Genomic DNA, 27,950 nt, shown 5'->3' on the forward strand with positions numbered 1-27,950 from the left:
TTCATATAAAAGATTACAATCACTGGCTGTATATTCAACGACCTTATTGTTACTGAATTCTCTATGTTTGTGTGTCTGTTCGTCACTTACGATCTTTTTTCAATTTTGAGTCCTCCATTCAGATAGAGCATCAAAAACTATCCGAGAAAGTGATGGATTTTTTCGCGTCACTCTTACCGTTCCCGAGATATTAGCCAAAAATTATCGATTTCCTAAGATTTAAGGAGCCATACCTCGGGAACCATAAGTTATAGAGAGATGATACTGGTGTTGATCAGTACCTAAGAGGATGGTAAATATTTTGGTACCAAATAATAACCAGTGGCCACCGGTTACTATTTAGTATCAAAATGTTCTCCATCCTCTTAGGGATTGATAAACATTAACATCATCTCTCTATGACTTACCGTTGCCGAGATATTGGCGGAAAACAAATCCGACTTCGGGAGACTTAAGGAGCCATATCTCGGGAACCGTAAGTCATAGAGAGATCATATTGGTGTTGATCAATACCTACGAGGATGGTGAACATTTTGGTATTAAATAGCAAAAGCGGTGGCCTTTGGCCAACTGGCCACCGTTCCCCAGGTATTGGCCAAATCTCAAGAACCGTACGGCATAGAGAAGTCATACGGGTGTTGATCAATACCTATGAGGATGGTGAACATTTTGGAACCAAATAGTAACCAGTGGCCACTGGCCAACTGGCACCGTTCCCCAGATATTGGCCAAAAAAGTTCAAATTTCGGGAGATTTAAAGAGCCATATCTTGGAAAGCGTAAGTCATAGAGATGATATTTTGCGAGTTTTCGCGAGAAACAGAAGTAAACATAAAAAGATTTACTGTTACATGTAAGAACAATCACAGGTATCCTTCCCGCTGCATCTGTCCATTCTTTTTAAGTCCGTTCTGGCAATGCTCTTGGGGCATTTTCAACTGGTTTAATCTGAATCATCAGTAAGTGTAATATTGTAACATTAACTGTTTGTGTTGTTTGTCTTTACGCAACAGTGTTAATTAATTAATTAATTAAGAAACATGTGCGTACAGTCTGCGATGCCAATTTACGTTGTACTCAACAAAAAATAATTGAAAAGCAAGAGGAAAGGAGTGGCCAAGGCATTCGCTTAAAGATACCATCATATTTTGCAATTAGACCAGTGCTCCTATGCAGTATGGTAGTTAGTTGTCCATATAATCTCAGCCTCGGTGTGAACATAAATTTTCGATTTTGACTCAGCATCGTAATGAAGTTTCGAAATGCTTGACCATCTAACACACACACACACACACACACACACAAAAAAAAAAAAAAAACCTGGAGCCCTGGTGGCTCAATGGTAGAGCGTTTACCTTTTGGTGTACAGGGCCCTTGGTTCGATCCCAGCTCGCGCCAAGTGAACTTAGTGGTGGACAAATTCCGTCTACAGGGGTTTTCTCGAGGTTATCCCCTTGTCTCCCACTTTCTTTATTTTATTTCTTATCACCGTCTTCTTTAGCCTAGTCGGCATAACGTAGGACGCAAAACGTAAAATTATAAAAAGAAACTGTGGGGAAAATAAGGCCAGGAAGTTTTTGAGGAATTTCATTGCTTGCAAATGAGAAGGGCCTCTTGAAAAGTGGTATTCCTCATCTTTCTACTGTATATGTGTGACCATTCTGACTACTGAAGCTTTGCGGATTGAGGTGGATTCCAAATGGAATTTGAAGTATTACGTCATAGAGTTACGCCCTTTAAGAATAGAGGATGCGAATGATAATAAAAGTATTATTATAGAATAATTGGTTGGAATGACAATGTGGGAGAAACGGGCAAATCCCTAGAAAACTTACGTTACCAAGGATCGAAACAGGGTCCCCCTCGCACCAAAGTTGAGCGCTGTACAACTGAGTCTCTGTGTCCTCAGGTGGGTTCCATTGGTTGTTTGGTTCAAGTGAAGTTCAGTGTTTCTTTCAGAACCGAGGCTATATGAGATGTGGACCAACCGTTTAACGTGGAATCCGAACCACACAAACTCTCATAAGGAGGGAACTGAATTCAGATCTTCCGCTCCGAGGGCGAGTAATCCAGTTGGATTTGAGTACTGTTCAACGCTCTTCGGATCAGGGTCTTTTTGTAATTGGGGTTCACCCAGGCTCAGGCCCAGGCTCGGCTCGTCATCACCAACCCCAATCAGGCCGCTTTCCTCAATACAGTGTAGTAGCTAACGCTCTTGTATTTGGTGCGAGCGGTCCCGGGTTCGATTCCCGGTGAGGGGGCATTCGGTCGGAAAAGCTTCTTTCAGGCAAGCCATTTTGAGTGAAGTTTTCCTGATTCATACACAGTAAATGCCGAGATGGTACCTAACACACAGGTCCCAGGCCGCTTTCCTTTCCTGGGATAGTGTGATCGCCAAAAGACGTCATCTCTCATACGTGACGAGCTAACATGTCCATAGATGTCGAAAGATCAGAAATCAAATTCCTAAATTCCTCAATACAGTTCATGGTAAGTCGTTCTCGCGCTCATTGTGTGTGAAGCTTTTCTATCCACACTGGGGCTTATAATCGCGTGTGGTTCCTACTCGGCTCTAGCTTCTGATCTACTGATAAATCCGTGCTCGATTGTTGAACTCGAGCCTGAAATCCGGATTCCCAAATTTTGGACCTCTCTCGTCAGGCCGGTAGCCAGCCCAAAAGTTTAGGGGGGGGGGTAGAAGTAAGGGGGAGCCGATTCACCCATACTAGAGTTCATTACCGGGGGCGATAAAAATTTAAGGTGGCCCGGCCCTCCAAGACCCCCCTTGGATACGGGCCTGTCTCTCATTCAGATCAACCTTGAGAATGGAAGTTTTCAAGGCTTTTTCTCGGTTGAATCTCAAAATTCCCAGGATCGACGAATTACCAGGTACTCATCCAGAAAGATGTCTATCCAAAAATAAGAGTATATTCCTTTCTAAAATAGATAAAAATCTCATTTCATTCTCCACTCCAATGTGAGAGCAAAATCACAAAGACATATTAGGAAAAAAAATCCCATCATGCAACTGTACCATAAAACTTTGTTTAAATGAACACACAAAATGTGTGAGATTCCCATTACGAGAACCAACTCCTCAAGATCACGAAATGATCAGCCGGCCGGCTCAGCTTGTCTCCCTGTCACTCAAGAAGTAATGAATGGAAGGGAAGAGAGAACACGTGGGGGGAAAGTGGGGCAGTGTCTTTTGCTGTTCGGCTTCGGAGGTTGAACATCGCTAGTCACGGTCTTCAAGGTTGGCCGGAAGAACATCTTTACTTCTGCTGTTTCTTCTTGTGCTGTCTTCGCAAAGAAAGTTGTTACAATCAAGCAAAGGATAAATTCCCTTCATTAATTTCTCACTCAACTGTAATTAGTAAGCACACATTTACCTTTCCTTAATCCACGAAGTTTTCGTAGAAATGATAATATAGTCTGTTGCAGTGGCGGATCCAGGGGGCGATCGGGGCAATCGCTTCCCCCGGAAGGGGAAACTTTTCTTTTATTTTTATATATAAATACAACCCATCCCAGAGTTAGGAACTCTTAAAAGTAGCTCTAAGTAGCAGTATTACAACCCACAGCCCTCCAGAAGTCCGTCCTAGATCCGCCCCTGGTCTGTTGTTGGCTTATCAACCTGTTATTGTCTTTGATGCTAACGTATCCCAAGTTCTTACCCAGAAAAAAGTTCAATTACTGAATGTTCTAATGAGCAGTCTTTTGTTTCTCAATTTTGTTATCACGTTTAATCGTAGTTTCATATCACGTGTATCAGCTATTAAAATATAAGCAATCACAACTTCAGAAACATTAGTATCATAAGAGTGCACCCAGAAATTTTTGTTAGGAGAGATTCAAGCTTTTTTGGGGCGGGGGTCCAATCTACAAGCCATTACGTCTTAGCCAGCGCCGTAACTTAGATTTTTCCGGGGGGAGAAGTATTGATACGCGTATTTGGGCTCCTAGGAAAAGTTGTTTTTCTAATTCTTGGGCCCCTTCTTTCAATCTTCCTCTTACTTTGAATGGAGCCCCGGAGCCTGTGGGCCCTCTGCACGGCAAAGTCTGTGGGGCCATTAGTTACGCCCCTTCCATACATGACAAATTAATTAAGGGGACAATATTGACAAATCTCAAATCCGTCCGAATAAATATTATTTCTAGGGCCCCTAATAGTAGGCAGTTTTTACTGAAATGGGTCCACGACTCATTTTTGTTTTATTTACCTTTTGTGTGCTATTTTGCTTACTTAATATAGTGAACCTCTTTGATGCTTCATTTATAATTTCATGTTCGTATTGCATATGGAGTAAGAAAATTTTGTCTTAAAATGGACCCCCCCCCTCGAACGGCGGGGAGCTTCCCTGGAGGGCAGTTGTCCTCCCAGAAGTTACGGCCCTGGTCTTAGTAGTATTAAACGGGTATTATTCTGCTCCCGAAAAGACGATAAGTACAGAAAGCATGATATAACTAGATTGCTTTTATAAGATAAAGAGCACAGATGAAGTATGCAGAGTCGGATCCAGGATTTTCTGAGGTGGGGTGCACCAAATAACAGCCAGTACATTTGAATTAAATTTGAGTTTTTCAAATGCCTTTAGGCATCTGTGGTGTGAATGAGGAGTTGTCCTGGAAATGCTAAGTATCTGCTCTCGATGAACCCTTTTCCTTCAACCTTCAGAAAATTGACTGAAACTTGATTTTGCAAAACTCACTAATAGCTTCTCACTTTAGGTAGTGTATATTTACAACGAAGGGGGTGTTAAACCCCCCTTTGCACCCCCTAAATCCAGCCCTGGAAGTATGAGATCAAATCTTCTTGCTACATCAATTATTTTCAGATGGAAAACGTTATTCACGTATTACGTTAAATAAATCTGGTTTTATTGATAAAGTGTATAAATGTGTGTTGAGTTTATTTATATACATAGTCTGGACCTGGTGGTATCCCTTGGTGGGTGCGTCTCGGGCATCATCAGCTTTGAAAATGGAGTGAGGACTTCCTAAACGTTAATATCTCCAGCTCTGATATTGGAAATAATAGCTAAAGCTTCTGAAACGTTAGCATCATCGGGTTTGAAAACAGAAGCAGTTAGTTTCAGAAGCATTCGAATTACCAGCTTTGAAAATGGAGTGAAAGTTTCAGGAACGTACGTAAATATCGTCGGCTTTGAAAATGGAAGCAGTTAGAGCTTCTGAAACATTAGCATCAGAAACTAAGTTACGAATAAAAAGTTCAAAACAGACTGATAATTACTCTTTCTGGATTGCTTCGAGCAGTGTTCGAAGTGGAAAAAAAGAAGAGACGGTATGTTTTACTAAGATTTTGACTAGACATACCGGCTATCAAAATGTTGAAATACAGTAAGGGTACGTCGCTTGAAAGATTGCATTTCTATCTACATAATGACGGAAAACCATCGGAGAGCTTCTTTGTAGTGACGGTGTGTGTGTGTGGGGGGAGGACATGCAGAGACTTTGATCCCCCGCCAACAACTTACTGAAAAAAATAAATATTCCCTTATGCTGTAATATAGAGAACTATACACGAGAGTGCTCAAAAACCGAGTTTTTGTATTAACAATTTCCTGCGAGAAAACTCCCGGATCCCAACTCGAATGAGGGATATTCCAAACCCCCGGAAGATGCGTCCCCCACAGCAGACAACCTTTAAATCCACCCATGCGCAAAACACGACATTTATATGCATTAAGGCATACATAAGAAAGAAACAATTCACTATGGGACATCAAAATATAAACTAGATGAATTTCTTTGAAGACATCACATAAAGTACTACTACTACTACTACTACTACTACTTCTACTACTACTACTACTACTACTATTACTACTACTACTACTACTACTACTACTACTACTACTACTACTACTACTACTACTACTAATAATAATAATAATAATAATAATAACAACAACAACAACAACAACGAAAATGTGTTGTCAACTTAGAAATTATTTCTACATAAGAAATCAAATCTTTTTTACGTGCAAAGCTGTTTGTTGATTTCTGTGTACAAAAATGGATTTATTAAAGGTATTTAGAATCTACTCTCCAGTGGCGGTATGTCTTGATCACTGAAAAATCAGAAGCAGTATGCCTTCATCAATGAAAAACCAACCGTCTCACTTCAACCACTGGTTTCGAGAGAAACAACCCAAGACATTTTCAACTCTTGTCCCGAAGGCAACATTATTCGTAACGAAGGGCTAACGCGCGTAGCTCTGGATTCCACTCCTCGCCCGAGTATCACATTTTATAAAGAAGTACAAGGTCGCATTACATAAACATCGATACTATAAAGGAACGTTAAGCTTACTTCAATAACAAGTCCCTCTGTCTCATAAATAATCAGCATCGTTCTCAGTAATAATTTCCATTTCAAATTCTTTGCAACTTTTCTCAACTTTCCTAACCCCAAAACATTTTATCTTGCATCTTGTGAGAGATAGTCTTTTTGTCTTCAACGTGTTCTAACTGGTGTAAAAGATAAGGCAACTTTGTACTTTCAATCTTCTTCAATGTCCCGTTCTAATGTTAGTCACATGTTATTAATGTTGACTGACCCACAATGCGTGAGATTTAGAAATCTGAAATCGTAAGCTTTTCACACAAGCTCACAAGACACGATAGCATAAAGCTCACCTACATTTTATTTGGTCTTTTCCGTGTTAACTCACATGACCAAAATAGATGGTGACACATATAGGTATGAGAATTTAATAAGTCTTGTTTCAAAATTTAAAAGTGAGCTTTTCCTTGTTTTAAGATAACAGTTATTACTTTGTGTCGCTTCTGTGAACCTTTGAGTAGGCTTGCAGACATCTCCAGCTCAAATGTAGAAGAAACTATGTACACTCTATATTTCTAAAGCAAATTGACCTAAAATAGAGGGAACATAGTCAAAAAAAAAGCACGAAACGTTAACGTTAATGCCAATGGAAAATCAATGGAAAAAAAAAAAATGAAATTGTCAACATATCTCAAAAACTATAATAAGCAGATGGCTAATTAAAAGGTTATTGCAAAGATATAATGAAGAACTTAAAAAAGATGTATAGCACATAAGGTAAATATGGATGAAACATTGTCAAAAACTCAAGTTGTTAGTAAAATCAATAATAATGATAAAGTATATGCATCTTCTTCGAATTACCCAGGGAGCCCTATGCCAAGGTTACGTGCTTGAAATATCTCACATCTGGATTTGGAATCTCCAGATTCGATTTGGCCCGCCAACGTGAATTTTGACCTGATCACGTGACACAGTCTGGTCCTTATTAAGGCAAACCGGATAGTCGCTTTAAATTTAACATCTTCCAGAAGTGATCAAAATTTACAGAGCTCTGTAATTATTGATCCATATGGTTATATTTAAAATTGTACAGCATAGATATTTAACCGAATTAACTGGTAGCCGTGCTTCAAGGTAATCAAGTTTACAGACACAATACTACGGGGAGAATGTGTATATACTATATTTATCTACTTTGCGAGTTTCGCATTGTTGTTTTTCTATTCTTTCCTTTCTAAGTATACAGAAGGGAAAAACAAAAATAATAGGTCTATATATATTTTTTAAGAGAAAATAAGATCATTAACCTCTGTTGAAAATAGTTCTGGACTGTGAGTCTAGAACCCTCAGTATAACTTTCTCCGAAATAAGATATTTTTATTTAAAAGAAAAGAAAAAGAACGAAATAAATAGAAGAAAAGGAAGTGGAATTAGTCTGTGTAACGCACTTAACACCGAGGTATTCTTTTAAACCTGAATCAAGATAACATAGTTGGCAATTATCGCACTGTGGTCTTCCTTTGTTTTTTTTTATTTTTCTTTCTTTCTTTACTTTCCTAGAACACAAATTCCATTATTCTTTTTTTTATTATTATTATTTCTTTTAAATTTATCTTGTCACGCGTTACTGAAATAGCTGTGTCTTGTTCCAATGATACACTTAAAGGGTCATTGGAGAGTTTCCATTTCAATGTTACACCACAGCAATGACGTCACACGGAACTTACTTCTTTCGCCTAGACGAGTTTCTAGGTTAAGTTCCACTTATAATTGCGAATTTTAAATGATGAATTGTATTATTATTATTATTATTATTATTATTATTATTATTATTATTATTATTATTATTATTATTATTATTATTATTATTATTATTATTATTTAATTGCATTTTCTTGTATGCATCCTACAGTTCCTCTTTGGCGAAGCTGTCAGCGTACGCGCCTTTGGCGTGAGAAGCCCGGGTTCCATTTTCAGCTGGAACTCGTGTGATTCGGGCCTCACGTTAAGCTGTGGGTCCACGTCTCATATAGCGTCGCTGCTGAAAGAGGCGCTAAACTCAAAATCAACTGAATTCGTATGCCTCCTTTATGTATCAGTTAATTTTCTAACACGTTTTTTCTTTGTTTTCTTTCTTTTTTTTTTTTTTTTTGCACAATTCTACAAATAATTGGTCATGAAAAGTTACTCCTAGATTGTGGGCTTTTCTGATAGTTTCTTCATATTATTATTATTACTAACAAATTTCAATTTGAATCATATTAAAGTATGCACTTAATATTGACGGATTATTAATACATACAGCTGGCTAATTAACGATTCTTACCTCTGATGCGCGAGAGACTATATTCATTTTCCGCTAGAGGTACGGTACGTTTAGTAATGACTAATATCTTCATATCCACGTAAGACAATGGAAAGCTACTTGAATTAAGACCTACTGACACTCGGGCTAGGAAGAAAAAAAATAGCGATGGAGCTAATATGCTAACTATACGCCGCCCAATTAAAATAAAACTTCTCTTAATAGCCATATTTCTTCTGGGCTAACGTTAGATATTTATTTTTGTTTACTAATGAATATTGGAACGAATATACTAAACCAGTGTTCGAAGTGGAAAAAAAGCAGAGGCGGTGTTTTATTGCAATTTTGACTCGACATACCGGCTACGGCTATCTAAATGTGAAAATACAGTAATGGTAGTTGCCTAAAAGCCAGCATTTCTATTTGCATAATGACTCAAAACCATGGGAGAACTTTTCGTAGTCATGGGTAGGGCATGAAAAGGCTTTGGTCCTGCGAATGATTAAAAAAAAAAAAAAAATCCCCTTCGTGTATTATAGAGAATTATACACCAAAATGCTCTAAAACCGATTTTTTTTTTGTATTATCATTTTTAAACAATTTTCCTTGGGTAATCTCCGGAATTCACAATTCGACTGAGGGGTATTCCAGACCCCCGGAAGGTTGTTATCCAACTATTAGAAAGTTGCAAAAATACGTTTCAATGAAAATATATAACCTCCATCAATTTAATCTTCTTGAAACACTTTAGAATTAAACGAACACTTAGGCAAAATAGCAGATTTTTTTTTTTGATTGCATAAACTATATATTTTTTTCTTGTAAATAACGGACTCAGTTGTGTATTTCTTTACCGTTGTAGACACAAAACAAGTCCCGGCGAACTCATAACAAAACTTCCCGGACGGTATTCAGAGAGAATTCGTTAATCGATGGTTAGTCACAGACTAGTTAGTTAGCATATTAACTCTTTACTAAGGAAGGTGTACTTTTTGGTATCCAGAGTCTACTTAGAGTACAACTAAAAAATGATTTGGGTATGATTAACTTATATAACCCCAATGCATCGGTGAGTAAAATAAATGTGACAACAACGGAAAAGTAGATGACAGTCTTGGGAAATAACGTAACGCAAGTAACGCGTTACTTGTAACGCGTTACTTTTTAAGTAACGTTTCCTAGTAACGCGTTACATTTTTTCCAAAGTAACTGTAACGGTAACGCGTTACAAATTTTTAAGTAACGTACATAGTTTGCGTTACTTTTTTCGCGTTACATTTCGGATGAGTAACTACAATATGTATATTTTTTTCGGAAACAAATGTTTGTTTCCTGTAAGTGAATTTTTCAGAATGGAACAATGGAGCATGAACGATGTCAGTGACCGACAATTCCTGCAGAGTTCGCATTTTCCCGTTTCGCCTTATGACCTCTAGCAATGAAATTTGCATGTAAAACCTGTTATCCTTTTCATCTTAATGTAAGGCGGAACGGGAAATCTCGATGTGAATTTTCCCGTTTCGCCTTACGAACTTTATGCTGGTAGGCTTGCAAATACATTCATAGATACAATTTGGTTTGTTTATTTACATAACAAAATATAGTGCCACTTGCTGTTTTTGGAAGATGAGGACAGCCTCAGGGAAATCACGTGTACTGATTGCAAGCACCTGGAAGATTTCGTCGTAGATTTTGACAGCTCCAAATCAATACATTCAGTGAGTGAAATAGGAGTGCGATGCTACTGGTAGTCTATTTTACTTTGATTGGTGTTGTTTTTATAAAGATGGAGAACGAAAATATTTTATCGTTCGAACATTTGAAAGAATACTTTTCCTTAAAAGCTGAAGATGATGGTGAACAGAATTTAAAAGAAAAGTGGTGCCCCTGCGGGAAATATTTGTCAACAATTAGGGTGTCATAATTAACGACATTCAGTAAGGGGTTAATATGAATAAACTGTGTTCTGATGAGCAGGCCTACTTTATTTTGTAATGTTGATGGTATGTAATATTAGAGTTCTTTTAGATCAGTTTGCATATTCTAAAGTCCCGTTGATTATGAGTTTGGAACAACTAGCTTTAAAAAGCATGTATCGATTTTAGTTATTGGCAAATTTTGATTCACCCCCAGTTCATGTGTTCTCATTTTGTCAGTTGTAGTGTAATGTTTCTCTATATTCTGTATTTTTAACTTTACATAGCAACATTGTTATTATTATATAATTAGTTTAGTAGAATAATAATAAGCAACCATTTTTTCTAACGCATAGGAATGGGCACGAGTCAAGCTAAAACTCGAATCGAATCCAAGTCGAGTTTCGAGTCGAGTCAAAAGTAATATTCTCGAGTCGAGTTCCGAGCCGATTCACTGTTTTTGGCGTCGAGTTTCGAGTCGAGTCGAGTTTGATAAATGGCTCGCTCGTTTTAACTCGTTTTGAAATCATGGCCTGATTACACTGGAAAGCGAAAGCCATGAGAAATATAAGCTAAGCAGTAATATGGAATACCTTTAGTGTTGCTCACGAGAGCGGACACTGCTCGTATCTCGTCTCGTCTCGATAGCGAGACTACAAGAATTTTTTTATAACAAGCTTAGCTCGGCTCGGCTTAACTGAGCCGATGGCTCGAGCCGGCTCGTTTGGGGGAACCATCGGCTCGAGCTGGCGTGGTTGGTATGAGCCATCTGCTCGGTTCGACTCAACTGAGCGAAGGGCTCTAGCCGACTCGGTTGGGTGAGCTGTTAGCTCAGCTCACTTCTAGGTTTGGGTCGATAGTGAAACAGCTGTCAGCCGATCTGCTCGAGTCGTTGATAATTGTAAACCTGGGCCGAGCAGTTTTGAAGATATTTGGCCAGTGCCCTATAACTTCTAACAATGTTTGGCTCGAGCTCGAATACTCAACCTAGACCCTCAACCCAAATTGAACAATGAACCTAGACCCTCGTGAACAATGTCCTTGACTCCTAGACTTCACCACTACCGAGGTTGGAAATCAACTACTTTTTTAGTATTCATATATAAACCGCCTATCTTTCATGTTTATACACAGTGTTGTTGTTATCATAATAATAATAATAATAATAATAATAATAATAATAATAATAATAATAATAATAATAATAATAATAATAATAATAATAATAATAATAAGTTGTAGTAGTAGTAGTATCATTGATAATAGTATAATTATATTGTCTATTTAAGATACTTGAAGAGAGTACTCGAAACTATACACCAGATTTGGCTCGACTCGACTCGAAACTCGACGCGAATTCGAGTCGAGGTGGAGGAAATTTTTCAAGCCGAGTTTTCGGGTCGAGCTCAAAGATGTCTGTTTCTAGTCGAATCGAGTTTCAAAGAAAACTTGCTCGAATTCACTTGTGCCCATCCCTACGAGTAACGCAGTATGGCATTTTAGTAGATGTTACATTACATTAAAATGTTCATATAGTTGTCAAGTAAAAATTTGTCCTTGCATTTACATAAATCGACTCAGAAACTGCAATAATAATAATAATAATAATAATAATAATAATAATAATAATAATAATAATAATAATAATAATAATAATAATAATAATAATAATAATAATAATAATAGCGGTAGTAATAGTAGTACGGGAAATTGAAGTAATAAGATTTTTTCACATATTCAAAGTTTCGGACCTAAAAGTAACGCGTTAGTAACGCGTTACTTTCAAAGTAAACTAACAGTTACTTTTTTGAGGCAAGTAACGCGTTACTAACGCGTTACATTTTAAGAGAAAGTAAAGTAACTTGTAACGCGTTACATTTTTACAAGTAACTTACCCAACGCTGGTAGATGAGCGCATGCGTAGTCTGTAAAAATGAAAATACATGAATTACGAAATACGAAATGTTGTGTCGCACGCTAAACCGTGGGTAAAAGATTAGACTCTGCTCTAGATTAATTAGTCACATATGATTAACTTCATCCAATACTACGTCCTAATCAGAGACTCTGAATACAATTTTGATAACCATCCGTTAGTCAACCCCGTAGTAAGGTTTTAGTCAGGCGTCAAAACGACTCTGCATAAGGCCCTCCGATTTTAGTTTAAACGAGTCGCCTCAATATAGTGCCTTTTGTTTGTTTGGATTGGGCCCATGACTGAGTCCTTTCTGGCATGTGACCCTTATCTGCAACCAACACGAGTTCTTGCGTAGGAGCAAGGGGTGAGCTTCTTTATAGAAACCTTATTTTAAAAGCAAAAGGTAGGAAAATATATAACAAAAATTTTGGTGTTGGCAAATTAGAAATTATTTCTATATAGGAAATAAAATATCTAATGTAAAAAGCAATTCGTCAATTATTATGTATAAAAATGGATTTATTAAAGGTATATTAGCATCCATTTTCCAGTGACGGTATGTCTTGATTACTGAAAAACCAGAGGTCTTCATCACTCAGAAACCAGAGGCGGTATGGCATACCACCGCATACCGTCCCACTTCGACCACCGTACTAAACTCCTTGGCATTTAAATGCTATTTAAAGATACTTTGACTAATTAATTTGTTAACTTTAAAGACTTGTTAAATTAAACACGTTTTGACTCTTTTAACAACTATCTCATGCAAACAAAAAGTGGTTAAACGGTCGTTTTGCTTGTAAGAATCGAATTTCTAAACGATTTTCGTTAACTTTTAAGGACAGTTGGTAGAACAAGTATTGTAAATAATATTGGACATAGAAGATTTTCTAGAAAAGTGTATATCTTTGCTTTTCTTTGACTCATATAAAATGCGTTCTTATAGTCATTATCATCATCATAGGTATTTTGCCACGGTCTTCCGCTAACCTTTTTGTCTTAACGTACGTTTCTTCTATTTTGACATCGTCCATTAATTGTAGTCTCCTTCGTGTCCTCCTTTTTCCTTCCCTATACACTAGCACGTCCTTCATGATACAGTTCCTTCTTAGCCAATGTCCTAACTAGTTTCTCTTCCTCTTCTTAATAATATCTAAAATTGTTCTTTTTTCCCCACCATTTCTAATACCCAGTAATTAGTTTACCACTCGAGCCAATTATTTTTTTCAATTCTTTTGCACATCCACATTTCGAATTCATCAGTCGTTTTTCATCATTTTTGCATAATGTTTATGTTTGTGACCCATACAGTACAATACTCCACACGTAGCATTTCATGAGTCATTTTCTTAACTCTTTATTCAAGGTCCTACAAAATATTTTCTTCCTCCTAAAGACTTCTTTCGCCATTCCTATCCTTGCTTTTATTTACATTCACATTTCATATCATTACTAATAATACTACCCAGGTATCGAAAATTAGTCATCTGTTCTAATTTCTTCTCTGTTGCTCCTATAATAGTACAATCTAAAATAGTTCAAATATTTTAATATCCACGGTAGTCGAATAAATTTTGTTAGATTTGCTTTGTATTCGATTGGTGCTTTTTCTATTTCTAAAACCGAGTGCAAATAATAATTTATATCAGTTTTCATATGCCATTCGGCCATTCGCACATCACAATATATATATATATATATATATATATATATATATATATATATATATATATATATATATATATATATATATATATATATATATATATATATATAGTGGCGGATCCAAGGGGGGCTATGCGGGCTATAGCCCCTCCCTTGACGCTCAGGTATACACTAGATAAAATGGGCTTCAATACTGCTTTACACTGGATAAAACGGCAAAATATGGTTTAGCCCCTCCCTTGATCATATCCTGGATCCGCCCCTGTATATATATATATATATATATATATATATATATATATATATATATATATACTGCAGCACTCAATATATAAATTTCCGTAATAATCAAGTATCACATTCATGCCCTTTTAATTTTGTTTTCCGTTTTTGCAAGTACACTCCCGTGTCACGGATTTTTCTATCTCTTTTCTCTTCTTTTTGGATCAAAAGATCCAAAATATTTCAAACAAATATTTTCTTGTACGCCTTATATCTGGAGAACTACATATAGTGTAGCCAAACCCAAAATATCACTTAACTCAGTATTATGTACTTATTCCGTACAAAATGCGAAAACTCGATTTAGGGGCCCTTCAAAAATTTTGTGGCCCCTGATCCAAACAGTAATTATTGGCCAAGATCGCAATCTTTTGATCCATTTTTGATTTTCCTAAAATTCTTTTAAGTGTGATTATGACTACCGGTACTCTACTTGTGACTAGAATAAATATCCATAAGATATTTTCGCTACTGTATACGTCATTGCAAAAAAAGAACAACCGAAATTTGACGCATTTGTCTGCAATATTTGATACATATAATTCTGGATAAAATGCTTTAATATATCAAATATTTGAGCTGCAACACCATTACACGTCAGTAGATTACATGTCTGTGGAGAAAACATGGCTTTACTCAGAGGATATTAGGGATTATCGTAATTTCCGAAATTTTAACGCTTACACTAAATTGTGTGCTAAGTTCAGTGATGGATCCAGAAAAAACGTAGGTTGTGATACCTGTGTGTATCTCCTGTTTAAATGAGTTTTTGAAATAAGTAAATAAATAAATAAATAAATAAATAAATAAATTGCACTTCTTGATGTTTTTCTCCGTATCGTCTTGGGGGAAAAAATCAAAGAGCTAGATTATTCACATGTCACATATAACGTTCACATTACAGTAGACAAATACAATGTGAGATATTTCACGGATATTCTAGTTTTCTCTTTATATTTTTTGGAAATTTTCCATATTCCTAAAGAAAATGAAAATGAAATTAAATAGTTTAACGTCCCACGATTATGCCTTTTTGACTAAGGAAGACTACAATTATGCTTTTTGCCTAAGGAAGACTACAATTATGCCTTTTTGCCTAAGGAAGACTACAATTATGTCTTTTTGCCTAAGGAAGACTACAATTATGCCTTTTTGCCTAGAGAAGACTACAATTATGCCTTTTTGCCTAAGGAAGACTACAATTATGCCTTTTGCCTAGAGAAGACTACAATTATGCCTTTTTGCCTAAGGAAGACTACAATTATGCCTTTTTGCCTAAGGAAGACTACAATTATGTCTTTTTGCCTAAGGAAGACTACAATTATGCCTTTTTGCCTAAGAAAGACTACAATTGTCTTTTTGCCTAAGGAAGACTACAATTATGACTTTTTGCCTAAGGAAGACACGTGATTAAGGCAAGCGAATGATGATGCAAGAACTGATGTAATGAAAATGTGGGAGAAAACGGGAGAACTCCGAGAAAACTCACGGACACGATGTTATTTACCACAACCCTACTTGCAGGGGATCGTATCAGGGAACTCACGCACAGCGCTCTGCTACTAAGCCATCGCCCCCCCCCCACCATTGCTAAACAAATTTTATATCGATACAGCAGGAAAAATCTAGGAATATTCATGCTGAAAGGGATTCAAAACTAAGAGACACTACGTCTATGTAGCATTGAACCGGTGTTATTGTGCACCCAAACAGGGGCGTCATTTGGGAAGGATAATGGGAAAATGCTTTCTCGGAGTTTGACTTGTTTACACATTCAGGGTCGGATTCAGGATTTTCTGAAGGGGAGGGTGCACCAATAACTACCAACCACACTGAAACTCTTCAAAGTGACATGCGATAATATTCTTCACCCCTGATAACAGTGGTACACACAATGAGGGGAGGGGTTAGTATTTTAAAGAGGGTCGCAAGTGTTATGCAGGAAGAAAATGTTCTTCTCTCCTCCTGGCTCCCGTTTTTTCCTCGTACTTGACAAATGTTATATTGTTTTCCTTCGTGAATCCTTTTTGTTCAACCTTCAGAAAATCGACTTAAACTATTGCTTTTGGAAAAGTCTCCTTTCTTTGAAGCCCCAAACAGAAACATGACGGCAGAAAGTTTCGGAAAGCGTTGCTATTTTCACTGCTTGCTTCTCATTTTAGATCGTGTACAGATATTTACAAAAGAAGGGGGGTCCACACGCACCGGTGCACACACCCCTAAATGCGGCCCTGTACACAGTTTAACCAAGAGTGTAAAAATATAGCTACTAATGAAAAAACATGAATGTATATGGGGGGTCTTCCCCCCCCCCCCACACACACAAGCAAAACATGAAATGATGCTACTGGACACAAATATATGTCAAATAGTTCTTAAGTACTGCACTTAAATTTTCATTTTTAAAAAATATAGAACTAGACTGCACAGACGAAATTCAACATCAAATCTTTAGGATATATCAATCATTTCTGTGCTATAAGAAAGTGTACAAATGTATGTTGAGTTCCGTTTCTTTTGGGGAAGTGTCAAAATCCGGTGGACCCCGGGCGTGAGTGTGCACCTAATATATACTTATATGTGTTTATTACCATGCAGGGTCGGCCTCAGAGGGTGCGGGTCCCCTTTAAGCGCGGGACCTAACTGGAAGCAATCAGACCAACCGGCATAAGGTCGGCCCTGTGTCAGGATAGGTCAAACGAAGGGGGCTCATTACATACATATCAGTCTTCACAAAATTTGAGGACTGCAACGTAATGCAAATGGTGCAACAAGCAATTACAAAATGTTATGCTCATTATCACAAACTAAAACGCAAAGTTTGAGTTGCAATGACGCAAACCGACACGTAATTAGATCGGTTCTAGGAATGGAACCTGGAGCCTTCCGAACTCCACGGCAAGAATATTATCAGTATCCGGTATGATCAGGGGCGTCATTTAGGGAGGGCAGGAATGGGCAATTGATCCCCCAAGAGTTTGAGAAATATATATACTTTAATAGATTGTCTCCTAATATACTACAAAACGTGACAGTCTTATGTCAGTGGTGCTCTTGCCCCCCCAAGCAAAATCTGAAATGACGCCCCTGGGTATGATTATTAATTCTAATAAAAAGAAAATGAAGTCTTACCTCTCCGCCCCTGGATCCAAGGTGATCCTTCCCCAGCTGAACGAGGTGTTCCAGTGATATATATCCCGTCTTTTCGGAGTCACACAACTCAAACACATCCCTTAATTGCTGTGTAAATTCTTTTGTTAAAACTCCGCCATTCCTATGTGGCATTGTATGGCAAACGACACCATATGTACACCGCACAATATCAAAAACGTTCTTTCACACATAAAGTAAATAAAGGCGGTTTTTTTTCCTTTGATGTCAACACAATAATATATCAATAAACAAATATATAATTATGCAATATTTTTCAAAAACATTTTCATTGCAATGTATCTGTACACAAACACAACAAACACAAATCAATTCACTTGTCAATTGTGTTTACGTATGACAATAAGATATTGACATTTTTGCATATGATTACCACAAACGGATGATTCATTGCCGATTTTTTTTTACATGCTTGAGAAACATATACACAACACGGTTGCCTCGGATACGGAAACGCCTTAAATCAACTGATGTGTACACGCATTTTGACTTCCAAACACGAGGAAAAACACTTTCGTAAACATTGAATTATTTCAGGCAGCTGCCGTCGTCCGCCCGAACAACCACACGGCACGGAATGCAGTGTTTTAGAATGGAATTCGTCATCGCAGTGAAGAATCTCCCTTTGCTTACTATAGCGCTGCGTGAAAATTGATAGCTACTTCAGCGCCATCTGTTAGCCGCCGTTTCAATTACTTCTACTTTCGCCCATTACAATGTGAGCTGGGAAATCTCACGGCTCTTCGCTACTGTTAACTGCTTTTAAATTGATTAATTCCTTCCTTTCCATTCTCCAACACTTACAAGAGTAGATATCAGCTGCTAAGTTAACAGTGTATAGGTCTCAAAGACAGTACATACACAAATAAAGAGTAACTATACTCTAGCAGACAGGCCCCGGATTAACCCATCGGAGGCCCGGGGCTAGAAAAAATATGTGGCCCCTGTTGATTCCGCCTGTGAAAGTTCAGCAGGAAGATTAAGGGAATATGTTTCATATTTTTGGTCATGTTATCTTATGGTAGTAATTGTCTCTCGTATGATTCTTTTTAGACAGCCAGTTGAGATTTTGATCAGAGTGGAGACCCATGTTCGCCTGGAGGCTCGGGGCTAGAGCCCCCTAAGCCCCTCCCTTAATGCGGCCCTGTTGGCAGAGAAAAACTATCAAGTATATATTCAAAAGGCCGGCCCTATGTAATTTGCTACCCCGTGCAATGGCATAATTCCCCCCCTTCTTTCTCCAAAAGAACAAATCTTAAAAGCCAGGATTTTAAATATGATATCCCATCATGAAGAACGAAGGAGAGAGAAAGTGCACTCGCACTCAGAAAGGCCTAATCAGTACAAATACAACGTCGTTGTGTCTGTTTTTTTTCTAAATGACAATCTATTATGTTAGTGAAATATAAAGTAAACATACCTTCAGAGGAAAGATGGTATTTTTTTTTAAATATAGAATTTAATATCGAGCTTCAATCTAAATATATGAGTTTACATGATTTTCCTTCTACATATGTTAATTAAAAAAAATTGTTTCCACCTTCAATGATAAGGAACTTGTTTGTGACAAATGCAAGACTAGTTCTCAGATAAGTAACTAAAATGAAACAGGTGTTCCCTACTGTTCGAGAATTGAGTTCTTGTATTTGACAACAATCAAGCAACTCATGGTGGGATTTGTTTGACCATTTGCTTTAACACTGCCCATATGACCTTAAACTAACGCGATTTAAAATGATTTATGAATGTAGTATTCAAATAGTAGAATGTAGTATTCAAATAGTCAGCTTTAGTAAAATTTAACTACAATAACTACAAAGTCTGTTTTCAACAAGAACTATTTATTTTAAATAATATAGTTGTGACAGATTTTGCCGCCCCGTATTGCACATATAGTAGAGATATCCCTGACTATATAAGATTTGCTAGCTTTTACAGGGCGGCTATTTGAAGCGATCGCAACGCGTTTTTATTGCTCATGCGAACACTTGGAATACGCTGACCATGTATTTAAATGTGGATGGCTAATCACAAACGCGAAAGCAATAAAAACGCGGAGAAAACGTCAGCCCGACCGAATTTGGTGCGTTTCGGAACAATAGACCGCCTGCTGTTTAAAAGATGTCAAAAGGAAGGGGAAAAAAGGAAAGACATGTTGGTGGGCAAAGGGATTTTAGCAAGAAACAGATGCTTGGAAGAAGCTTTGTGCAGTGTACTGGAACTCTAGTATTATAGACCTGGACTTGGCAAAAAAGACCTGGAAACCCTGACTGGCTCACACTATGATTTATAACTCTGGCAAAAGTAAAGTTGCCAAATAGCCACCTTGGTCGCGTTCGCTCTAAGGGGTAACGCTTCGAAAACGCATTCTCAAATAGCCACAGACTTAATGTAAGGTTGGTTCCCGACTATGAATTGACCTATCCCGGGACAAACATTTAATGATACGCCTATGCATACTCATTTAGGTGACTTTATACACATTACAACTTAAATTCTAAATTATATCTCTGAACACTAAGTAATTAGTTTTATTGTTAATGTTATATATTTAACTTCTGTAACTCTCTCATTTGTGATATCCATTTTTACAGCATCACTATTATACTTCAGCACTTCATTGCTTATGAGATGCAATTGTCTTGTTCTGTTTTGCATTATTATGTATTTTGTAATTTTATATTGTACCCAGCCATACACATAAATAAATCCTGTTACCCATCTCCAAATGAAACTACAAATAAATGAATACTCATCACCCAAGAGAAGGCGTTACCTTCTGTGGCCCGCCTATCTTTAGATAAGAATGAAATTACTCTGAAAAAAATACTATTATGAAAAAGTATCTGTGTCAGGTACACAGCACGTGAAAGTGCTTGGTTTTTATGGTGTGATATTTAGTCTATTATTATTGAAACCGGAAGTAGTTGTATATTTATATCACCTCCGGTATTAATAAGGAGATTTATATATTATTGTTACGCTTAATCGTTTGAATGAAACCACTTCTCGCTATCCGGTATAATTTTCACTCTACAAACATCAATGTTATAAACCGGAAGTTGTTGATCTGTGCAGGTTCTAGTTTGAATAAATGGTTCAACTAGAAGATTGTGTTTATTGTAAGAAAGCTAAATGGATTAAACAAAAACTCGCTATCTGCTATCGTTTTTGTTTATTGTAGATATTGGAACCGGAAGTTGTAGTGGAGTTCAACACTTCCGGTTTTAGTAGAGAACTAAGGATGAAGACGTAATGTATTTTAAAAACGCTTAATCGATTGTGGAAAACCACATGCATACATATTATTACCGTTTCCGTTCTACAGCGATCAACGTTAAAAACAGGAAATGGTCAATTTCCATGGTCAATAAATGGTCAATAAATGGAAATGGTCAATAATTTCTGACCCTCTACATTCTGACCAAATTTGGTGATGATTGGCCAAATAAAGGGTAGGGATTAAAAACATAACTTTCGAAATATCTGCCATTTCTGTTCTAGTAAGTTGGCAGCACTGAGCGTAACACGATTTTCATTTGTTGTCTCTGTGGTTATTTTTATAGTAGTCACCAAGGATGTTATAAATAGAGGATCTGCCCATATGTATCTTCATCCTATTAAATTGATGAAGCCAAAAAACAACCGAGCATCGACACGTCTGGTTGGCTACTCTCGTTTCTGCCATCGTCTGATTGGCTACTTTCGTTTCCGCCATAATTGTTGGCTCAAAACAATGCGATCCTATTGGGCGGAGTGAGCAGAGTAGGGGGTGGCGAAACTGTGACGTATGGCTTCAGAATTTTGTTGTAAGGGCAGATCCTCTATTTTATAAAATCCTTGGTAGTCACGGATAGCGACGTGATCGTCACCTGTTTACTGTATGTGTAGGAATAGAGAGCTTCGCGACAGAACAACGTGTTGCCATGATCAAACTTATTACAATGTGGTGATCACTCTATTCCTACGAGTACAGTAAACAGGTGACGACGATCATTCACTATTGATTAGATTTTTGTTTTTTTGTTTTATGAGGAAAGAAAGAGTAGATGTGAAGTGTAACGTGAAATCTTTTATACTATATCAATCATTTCTCTGTGAAACAAGTATAATTTTATTAAGAAAGTACTTATATAAATGTTTGCTGAGTCATGAAGTTTTATTATTTTGGTAGCTGGAATGTGTTTCGGACCTGCTTGACCCCTCGCGTGGTGCGCTCCTGGACACACATACATCTAACCAGCGGCAGAAATCTGTCTTCAACATTGGAGTGACGGGTTAACACTTTTTTTTTTTTATTTTTAGCCATGTTCAAGATATTTATTAAGTTGGAAAACAATGCTGTAGAGTAGTGGGGAAGGAGAGTTGTCATCAACATTGAGACACGGGCAGATTTGGGAGTTCTGATTCTGAGCATACCAATTTCATCTCACTTTTTTTGTAGCAATCGGACAGAAATTATCACATATTTCCTCAAAAACCACACTTCAAATCGGATTATTGGGAGAGACAGTCCCCTCCAGTTACAAGATACGAGGGGACATGCCCTTCTCATCCCCCCGGGATTTGCGCCAGTGCTTCTAACACTCATACTATTTGTATAATCACTATTTCCCGCCCCCCTCTGAATTTAATGGACTTGGGTCTCATTCTTGGTTTTTAAAAGAAATGATTTAGGGGTCGTCCACATATTATGTAAAGCGCCAGAGGGAAGGGGCTCGGCCTTGCGTTACAAAATGTGACAAGGGGAAAGGAGGGGGTAAAAAATGGTCAAAAATAGCGTTGCGTAATCAGTGTTCGTAGGTTCCTTTAAAAAAATTTCCCAGATTGAGACAAAATTTTCCCTTTCCTTACCAAAATTCCCCTAGTTTGTTGAATGTCTAATTCCTATGACAGAAATTATGTGATAAGATTACAGATGCAAGGACTCGGAAAAAAACCGGCTTTTTTGAAAAAAAAAAACTCGGTTTTTTCTGCTTCGCTTTTTTGCTTGGGAAATTTTGGGCTTTTTTCAAAATTCTGCTTTAAATTGATAAAGCAGACTTTGTTTCGCTTCTCTATAACACAAAAAGTCATTTAATTAGTGGTTGATGCTGATAATAATATAAAACCTCGAAAATGAACCATGAATTTCGAAAAGATATTTTAAACAATTTTACTTCAACATTTTTACATTATGAATTCCAAAGGATTAACCAATGTATATAATAAACACATTTTAACCTCCTATATACAAAAGTAAGCAGAGTTGGCAAGAACCATGGTTGTTTCTGAAAATGCCAAAAACCCGTTTTGGGGGGGCAGTTTAAACCAGGCTTTTTTGGGTTTTAAACCAGGTTTTTGATTTAGATATTTTGTTTTATGTATTTATATTACATAATCACAGAAATAAGTTTGTTTCGCCTTGGTGTTATTATACAACAACGGGGCTATGCTAGAGGAGGTCCCATAAGCTTAAAGAAGTCCGGTCAGTAAATTTCTTAAATTGAGAAACTCCCGCCCTAGTCATCGGGAAAATCCCGTCATTATTTTAAATGTAAAGCAATAACGGGAAAATCCTGTTATTGCTTTCCATGTAAAATTAAAAGGTCAACGTATTATAATCAGTACGCTAAATTGAGGTATTAAATTATAAATTTAGTATGTAGATATATCATTGAAAGTCCAATTCAAGCTAATGTTGGAAGCTACGTAGACAATCGATAAATTTTACCAATTTCAATCAATATATTTAAGCAACCTTGGCTTCTTTATAAAACAACAGGCATGCAGAAATATATAATTTGGTTTCGTTTCGTATGTTTAGGCTTAACATCCTTACGTAATACCGAGGTTATCAAGGAGAAGACTTTCGCTTAAAATGACATCCGAACCGCTACTTGGTTTACACATGAAAGAAGGGTTGTGGTTCGACCGAGAATTGAACATGGGACACCTTGATTAAAAGGTGAAAAGGAAATAAGACTAATGCAGATGGTTTGACATGTGGAAACGTCACCATGAAGTTCACACGATTCGCATTTTTGTTCTTTTTATTTTTTTGGTTTAAACCAGTTATTAAAAAAGCAGCTGGTGTAAACGAGCCAACCCTAAAAGTAAAAACTTCTTTTAAAAAAATATACAAATAACTAGCAAAATTCTATGTAGTATTTTTACTTCAAAATATTCCATACCCTCTTTTTGAAACAAAATAAAATTAAAATTAAACATAAGAGAAATACTTAGATTTATATGATACAATTAAAGATTGCACATCTGGAACTTTTGGTTCTGTATATTCTTGAAATTCTACAGTTAAGTTTTTATAACCACCATCGAGGGTGCCCATCAGGGGGGCAAGGGGGCGCTCGCCCCCCTAGAAGAAAATGTACTTCAGAATATCGAAAATCCAATAGAATTTTTACATTAGTTACAGTAAAATTTGAAACTATTTTTGAAACGTCGCTTATACTTGTCCCCCCCCCCCTTGGAAACCACAACATGGGCACCCTTGACCACCATCACGGTTTATCCAGTCCTCAAGTTTTCTGAATTTTTAACAAGAGGGATTCAACATATCATTACGGAACTTCCCCCCCCCCCCCAAAAAAAAGGACTACGGAATATATTTAAGTTAAGCTAAATACAACTGCACAACAAACATGACTGAGTGGTTGGCTTTTGCGCTTCTATCGGGAAGTCCGGGATTCAACCCAGCATTCGACCATTCTGACCAAGCTTTCCTTCATTCCATCTGTGAATGTAGAAATAGTGCGTGTACTGGCCGACTAGGAGTGTAGGAGTTGGCCGACTTCCTTTCTTATTGTTTTCAAATCGTTATTACAGTATTACTAATTACCAGCAGTGACGGTTTTGCGAAGGTTAGGGGGTCGGTCTTTCGGACTGAAACCTGTTCCCCAAAGTTGTGGAATGTCTAAAACTAACGAAATATCTATTAGTTATGCCTTTACTCATAAACTTTAAGCTCCCGTCAAATAAAAATTACGAATGTTTACAAAAACTAAACATTAGTAGTAAGAAAGCCCCTCCCAAAATACTTTTCTAAATTCGCCACGGATTCTCAGTATAAAATGATCTTCAAGCTTGTATTTGGAAGATTATTGCTAAACATATAAACGAAACGAAAATATTAGTTATGCCTGTACTCATAAACTTCAAGCACCTCCCAAATAAAATTATGATTTTTTAGAAAACGAAAGAATCAGAGAAACCCCTCCCAAAGTACTTTTCTAAATCCGCTACTGATTATTTGTATAAATTGGTATTCAAGGTTGTATCCGGAAAATTACTGCTAAATCGTTGCACAACTACAGTATAACAGAAATGTAGAAGTACGGTTTGACGGACATATTGATAAACGTATGCTTTGACGGATATATAGAAAAACGTAAGTTTAACTTTTGTGCTAGAAGCTAGAGTACTAAGCTCTTAGAAATGAAATACGGATGACAAACTAAAATGATCTAGAGAAGAAAAAAAATGTCTATAACTCAAAAGTTAAAATAAAGTTAAATAGCCTCTAAAATTGCACTCAAATACTACATTCTTCATGTTAGCTTTAATTCGTAAAGCATGTGCTCCATCCATCTTGATGGTGAATTACAGAGCTAAATATGGCATTTACGTCATGAAATTCTTATCTAAGTATAGAATATACTATAAGAAAGCTATTTGGATAGAAAAATCATGAAAATGAAAAAAGCCAAAATTTCCAAAATTCTCGTTTTTTCCCCCAAACCATCGTTTTGTTCCCAAACCATGAAAAAAACCATCGATTCAAAAAAGCCGGCTTTTTTGCATCTCTAGATAAGATTAATTTAGTTATATTAAAGGAAGTGTCAACTACATTTATTTCATTCATTTGCTTTTTGCTTCTGTTTTAAATTTTTCCTTTACTTAAAAAAAAAAAAATAGGCAAAGCCAAGCCAAGAGCGGGTGCAAATTATGCTATTTTGAACACACACATGAACAAATTATTGTTATTGTATTGGTTTATTTGTGAAAAACAAAAGAAAAAATTAAGTATTTAATTGGTCAATAAGTCGACCCGAGGATATCCCCTGGAAGACCCGGGTTCGATTCCCGGCGGGAGTTCATGTGGTTCGGATTTCACGTTAATCAGTAAGTCCCGTCTCATATAGCCTCGCTGCTGAAAGGGATGTTAAACTCAAAATCATCTCAACCGAGGATTTCCCTGGATTTATACCTTTTATCGGAAAAATTCCCTTTTTGATAAATTTATGAAATTTCCCTAGATTAGGGACATTTTCCTCTAACTTCGAACACACATTGTAAACAGCCCCTTATACTTGGATATTATCTTGCAACTCACTCCGACTATCAAATACGTGTAACATTCTCTGGCAGACAAAAAATATATCACTAAAAAATATTTTAATTGTAAGGAAACTAAAGAAAAGCTACTTAAAAATCAATTAAATATCTGCGAACAGGATTTGATCAATCAATTAAAAGATTTTTGTTCTCATATTTTCCTGGAATCAAGGAACTTAAGAAAGGAATTAACATGTTCGTTATATCCATAAAAGAATTAATTTCCTGAAGACTAAGGAAATGTGTTTATGGATTCTCATCAGTCATAAAAAATCTGTGTTAGATTTCATTTTTATGAACAAACAAAACGGATATAGATAGCAATGTCGCTTTCAGGAGGAAAAAGAAAGAAAGAAAAAAACATTAATTATCACATCAGAGATACGATCAACAGAAAGTCCACCTAAATTTGACGCCCACGAATAAGCAATCGGTACTGCGTTTTATGGTAGGAAAAAACGTAATTACTTAACTGGACTTCTTGAATTTTGCACACATGACACGAATTATTACCTAGGACGCACATTCATGGCGGATAGAGATGTAATTCCTTCTCTCTGTTGCAGCGATTGGGTAGGTATGTTTGTTTTGTACTTGAGATTTAACTTTTAAGACTTCCAAACAATGCTACGTTAAGTATGGAGAATGTTCTAGAACAGTGGTTCTCAACCTTTTATGTCTGACGACACATTTTACTGAAAGTCGAAGACATCACGACACAGTTGTTATGTATTATTATTATTATTATTATTATTATTATTATTATTATTATTATTATTATTATTATTATTATTATTATTATTATTATTATTATTATTATCTGTTATAATAGTGAAACCAATTAGTTTTTATAATAACTCTGTATAGCACTGAGCATTATTCCTACCGCTGGAGGTGTTGACGGGTGCAGTCTGTCTAGATATTAACTATGATTTCTAAATTCTAAAATTTCGGAGAATTCATGGGATACATTTTCCAATATTTCTCCATCATTGAAACGCCATAGTTATCTGATTTAAACTTCAAATTACATCTCGAGCTTGCGTGTTTTGTGCGACAAAATTTATCCTGTTTGGCCATTTTATATAACCGACACTGTCGTGCACTGCTTTCTTTTCTCAAAAAGATTGTGCTGAAAAAGAAACACGAGGGAAAAAAGTTACCCATTTAACTAAAGTGAGACACCCTCTATTATGAACAAAAACTCGCTTGTATAACATTTCGTGTCCTTATACGTTTTAATGATTCAAAAGAATGAAGTGGCAATAGTATAATTTAGCACCAGGTCCGTAGCCAGCCCGAAATGTAGGGGGGGGGGGGGCGATTCAACCATAGTTCATCACCATATTATAGTTCATGTGCAAGCCTAAAGTGAAACTTTTAAGGGGCCATTAAAAGTTTAGGAGGCCGGCCCCCGTGGATACGGGCCTATTTAGCACCCCTTAATCCTGGTGTAGTTTTGACACATTACATTTTGGAAGATTTACAGAAAAATTCAATACTTTGCATGAGAATACATATTATAAGAATTTCTGCAGGCGACAGAATTAAATAGAAAGTAACACGACTGTATTTTAGATTTATGTGTAAGGTTACTACTGTAAAATCACTGCAAGTGTTTTAGGACAGATGAAATAAGCAAGTGCATATAAAAGAATTTACTCATTAAATTTTATTTTCTACTGGCGGTGTATTTCTAAATAGTGTACAGAATCTCTATTTTACGTTTACAAGTGCAGTGTTACTAAGTATGAAACAATGATAAGTGGTATTGAAACTCATATCATTGCCAAAAATTACTTTTTTTTTCACGACCTCGCTTATGCGCATACTTACCATCGCTGACGCGCCTACTCCATTCGGACGCACCCTCGCCCTAGCACACGTGCCTACTACCTGACTCGGTTAAATAGTATTCATGTTTTTTAGTGGCCACCTAGCACATGTTGATTTGTTTTTGCATTGTACTTGTTATGCCATACACCCGGAACCATATTTATACGCACATAGTAAAAGAACTGCGATTTTTCAACAATTACTACTGGTG

The 27,950-nt window shown here is 36.7% G+C and overlaps 1 protein-coding gene across 4 annotated transcripts in view; it reads right to left on the reverse strand.

The window, feature by feature from the left end:
* nuf (rab11 family-interacting protein nuf) overlaps positions 1 to 18,149 on the reverse strand; it is a 417,911-nt gene extending 399,762 nt beyond the window's left edge. For all 4 annotated transcript variants that reach the window (XM_081754030.1, XM_081754029.1, XM_081754028.1 and 1 more), the window contains exon 1: positions 17,531 to 18,149. In XM_081754030.1, the coding sequence (XP_081610156.1) occupies positions 17,531 to 17,683 (153 nt within the window). In that variant the 5' untranslated portion in view covers positions 17,684 to 18,149. The remainder of the gene's footprint in view (positions 1 to 17,530) is intronic.
* Positions 18,150 to 27,950: the final 9,801 nt, after the last annotated feature.

The sequence above is a fragment of the Thermobia domestica genome, chromosome 3, assembly GCF_964235325.1.
Source record: "Thermobia domestica chromosome 3, izTheDome1.hap1.1, whole genome shotgun sequence".
In the NCBI taxonomy this organism is placed as follows: domain Eukaryota; kingdom Metazoa; phylum Arthropoda; class Insecta; order Zygentoma; family Lepismatidae; genus Thermobia; species Thermobia domestica.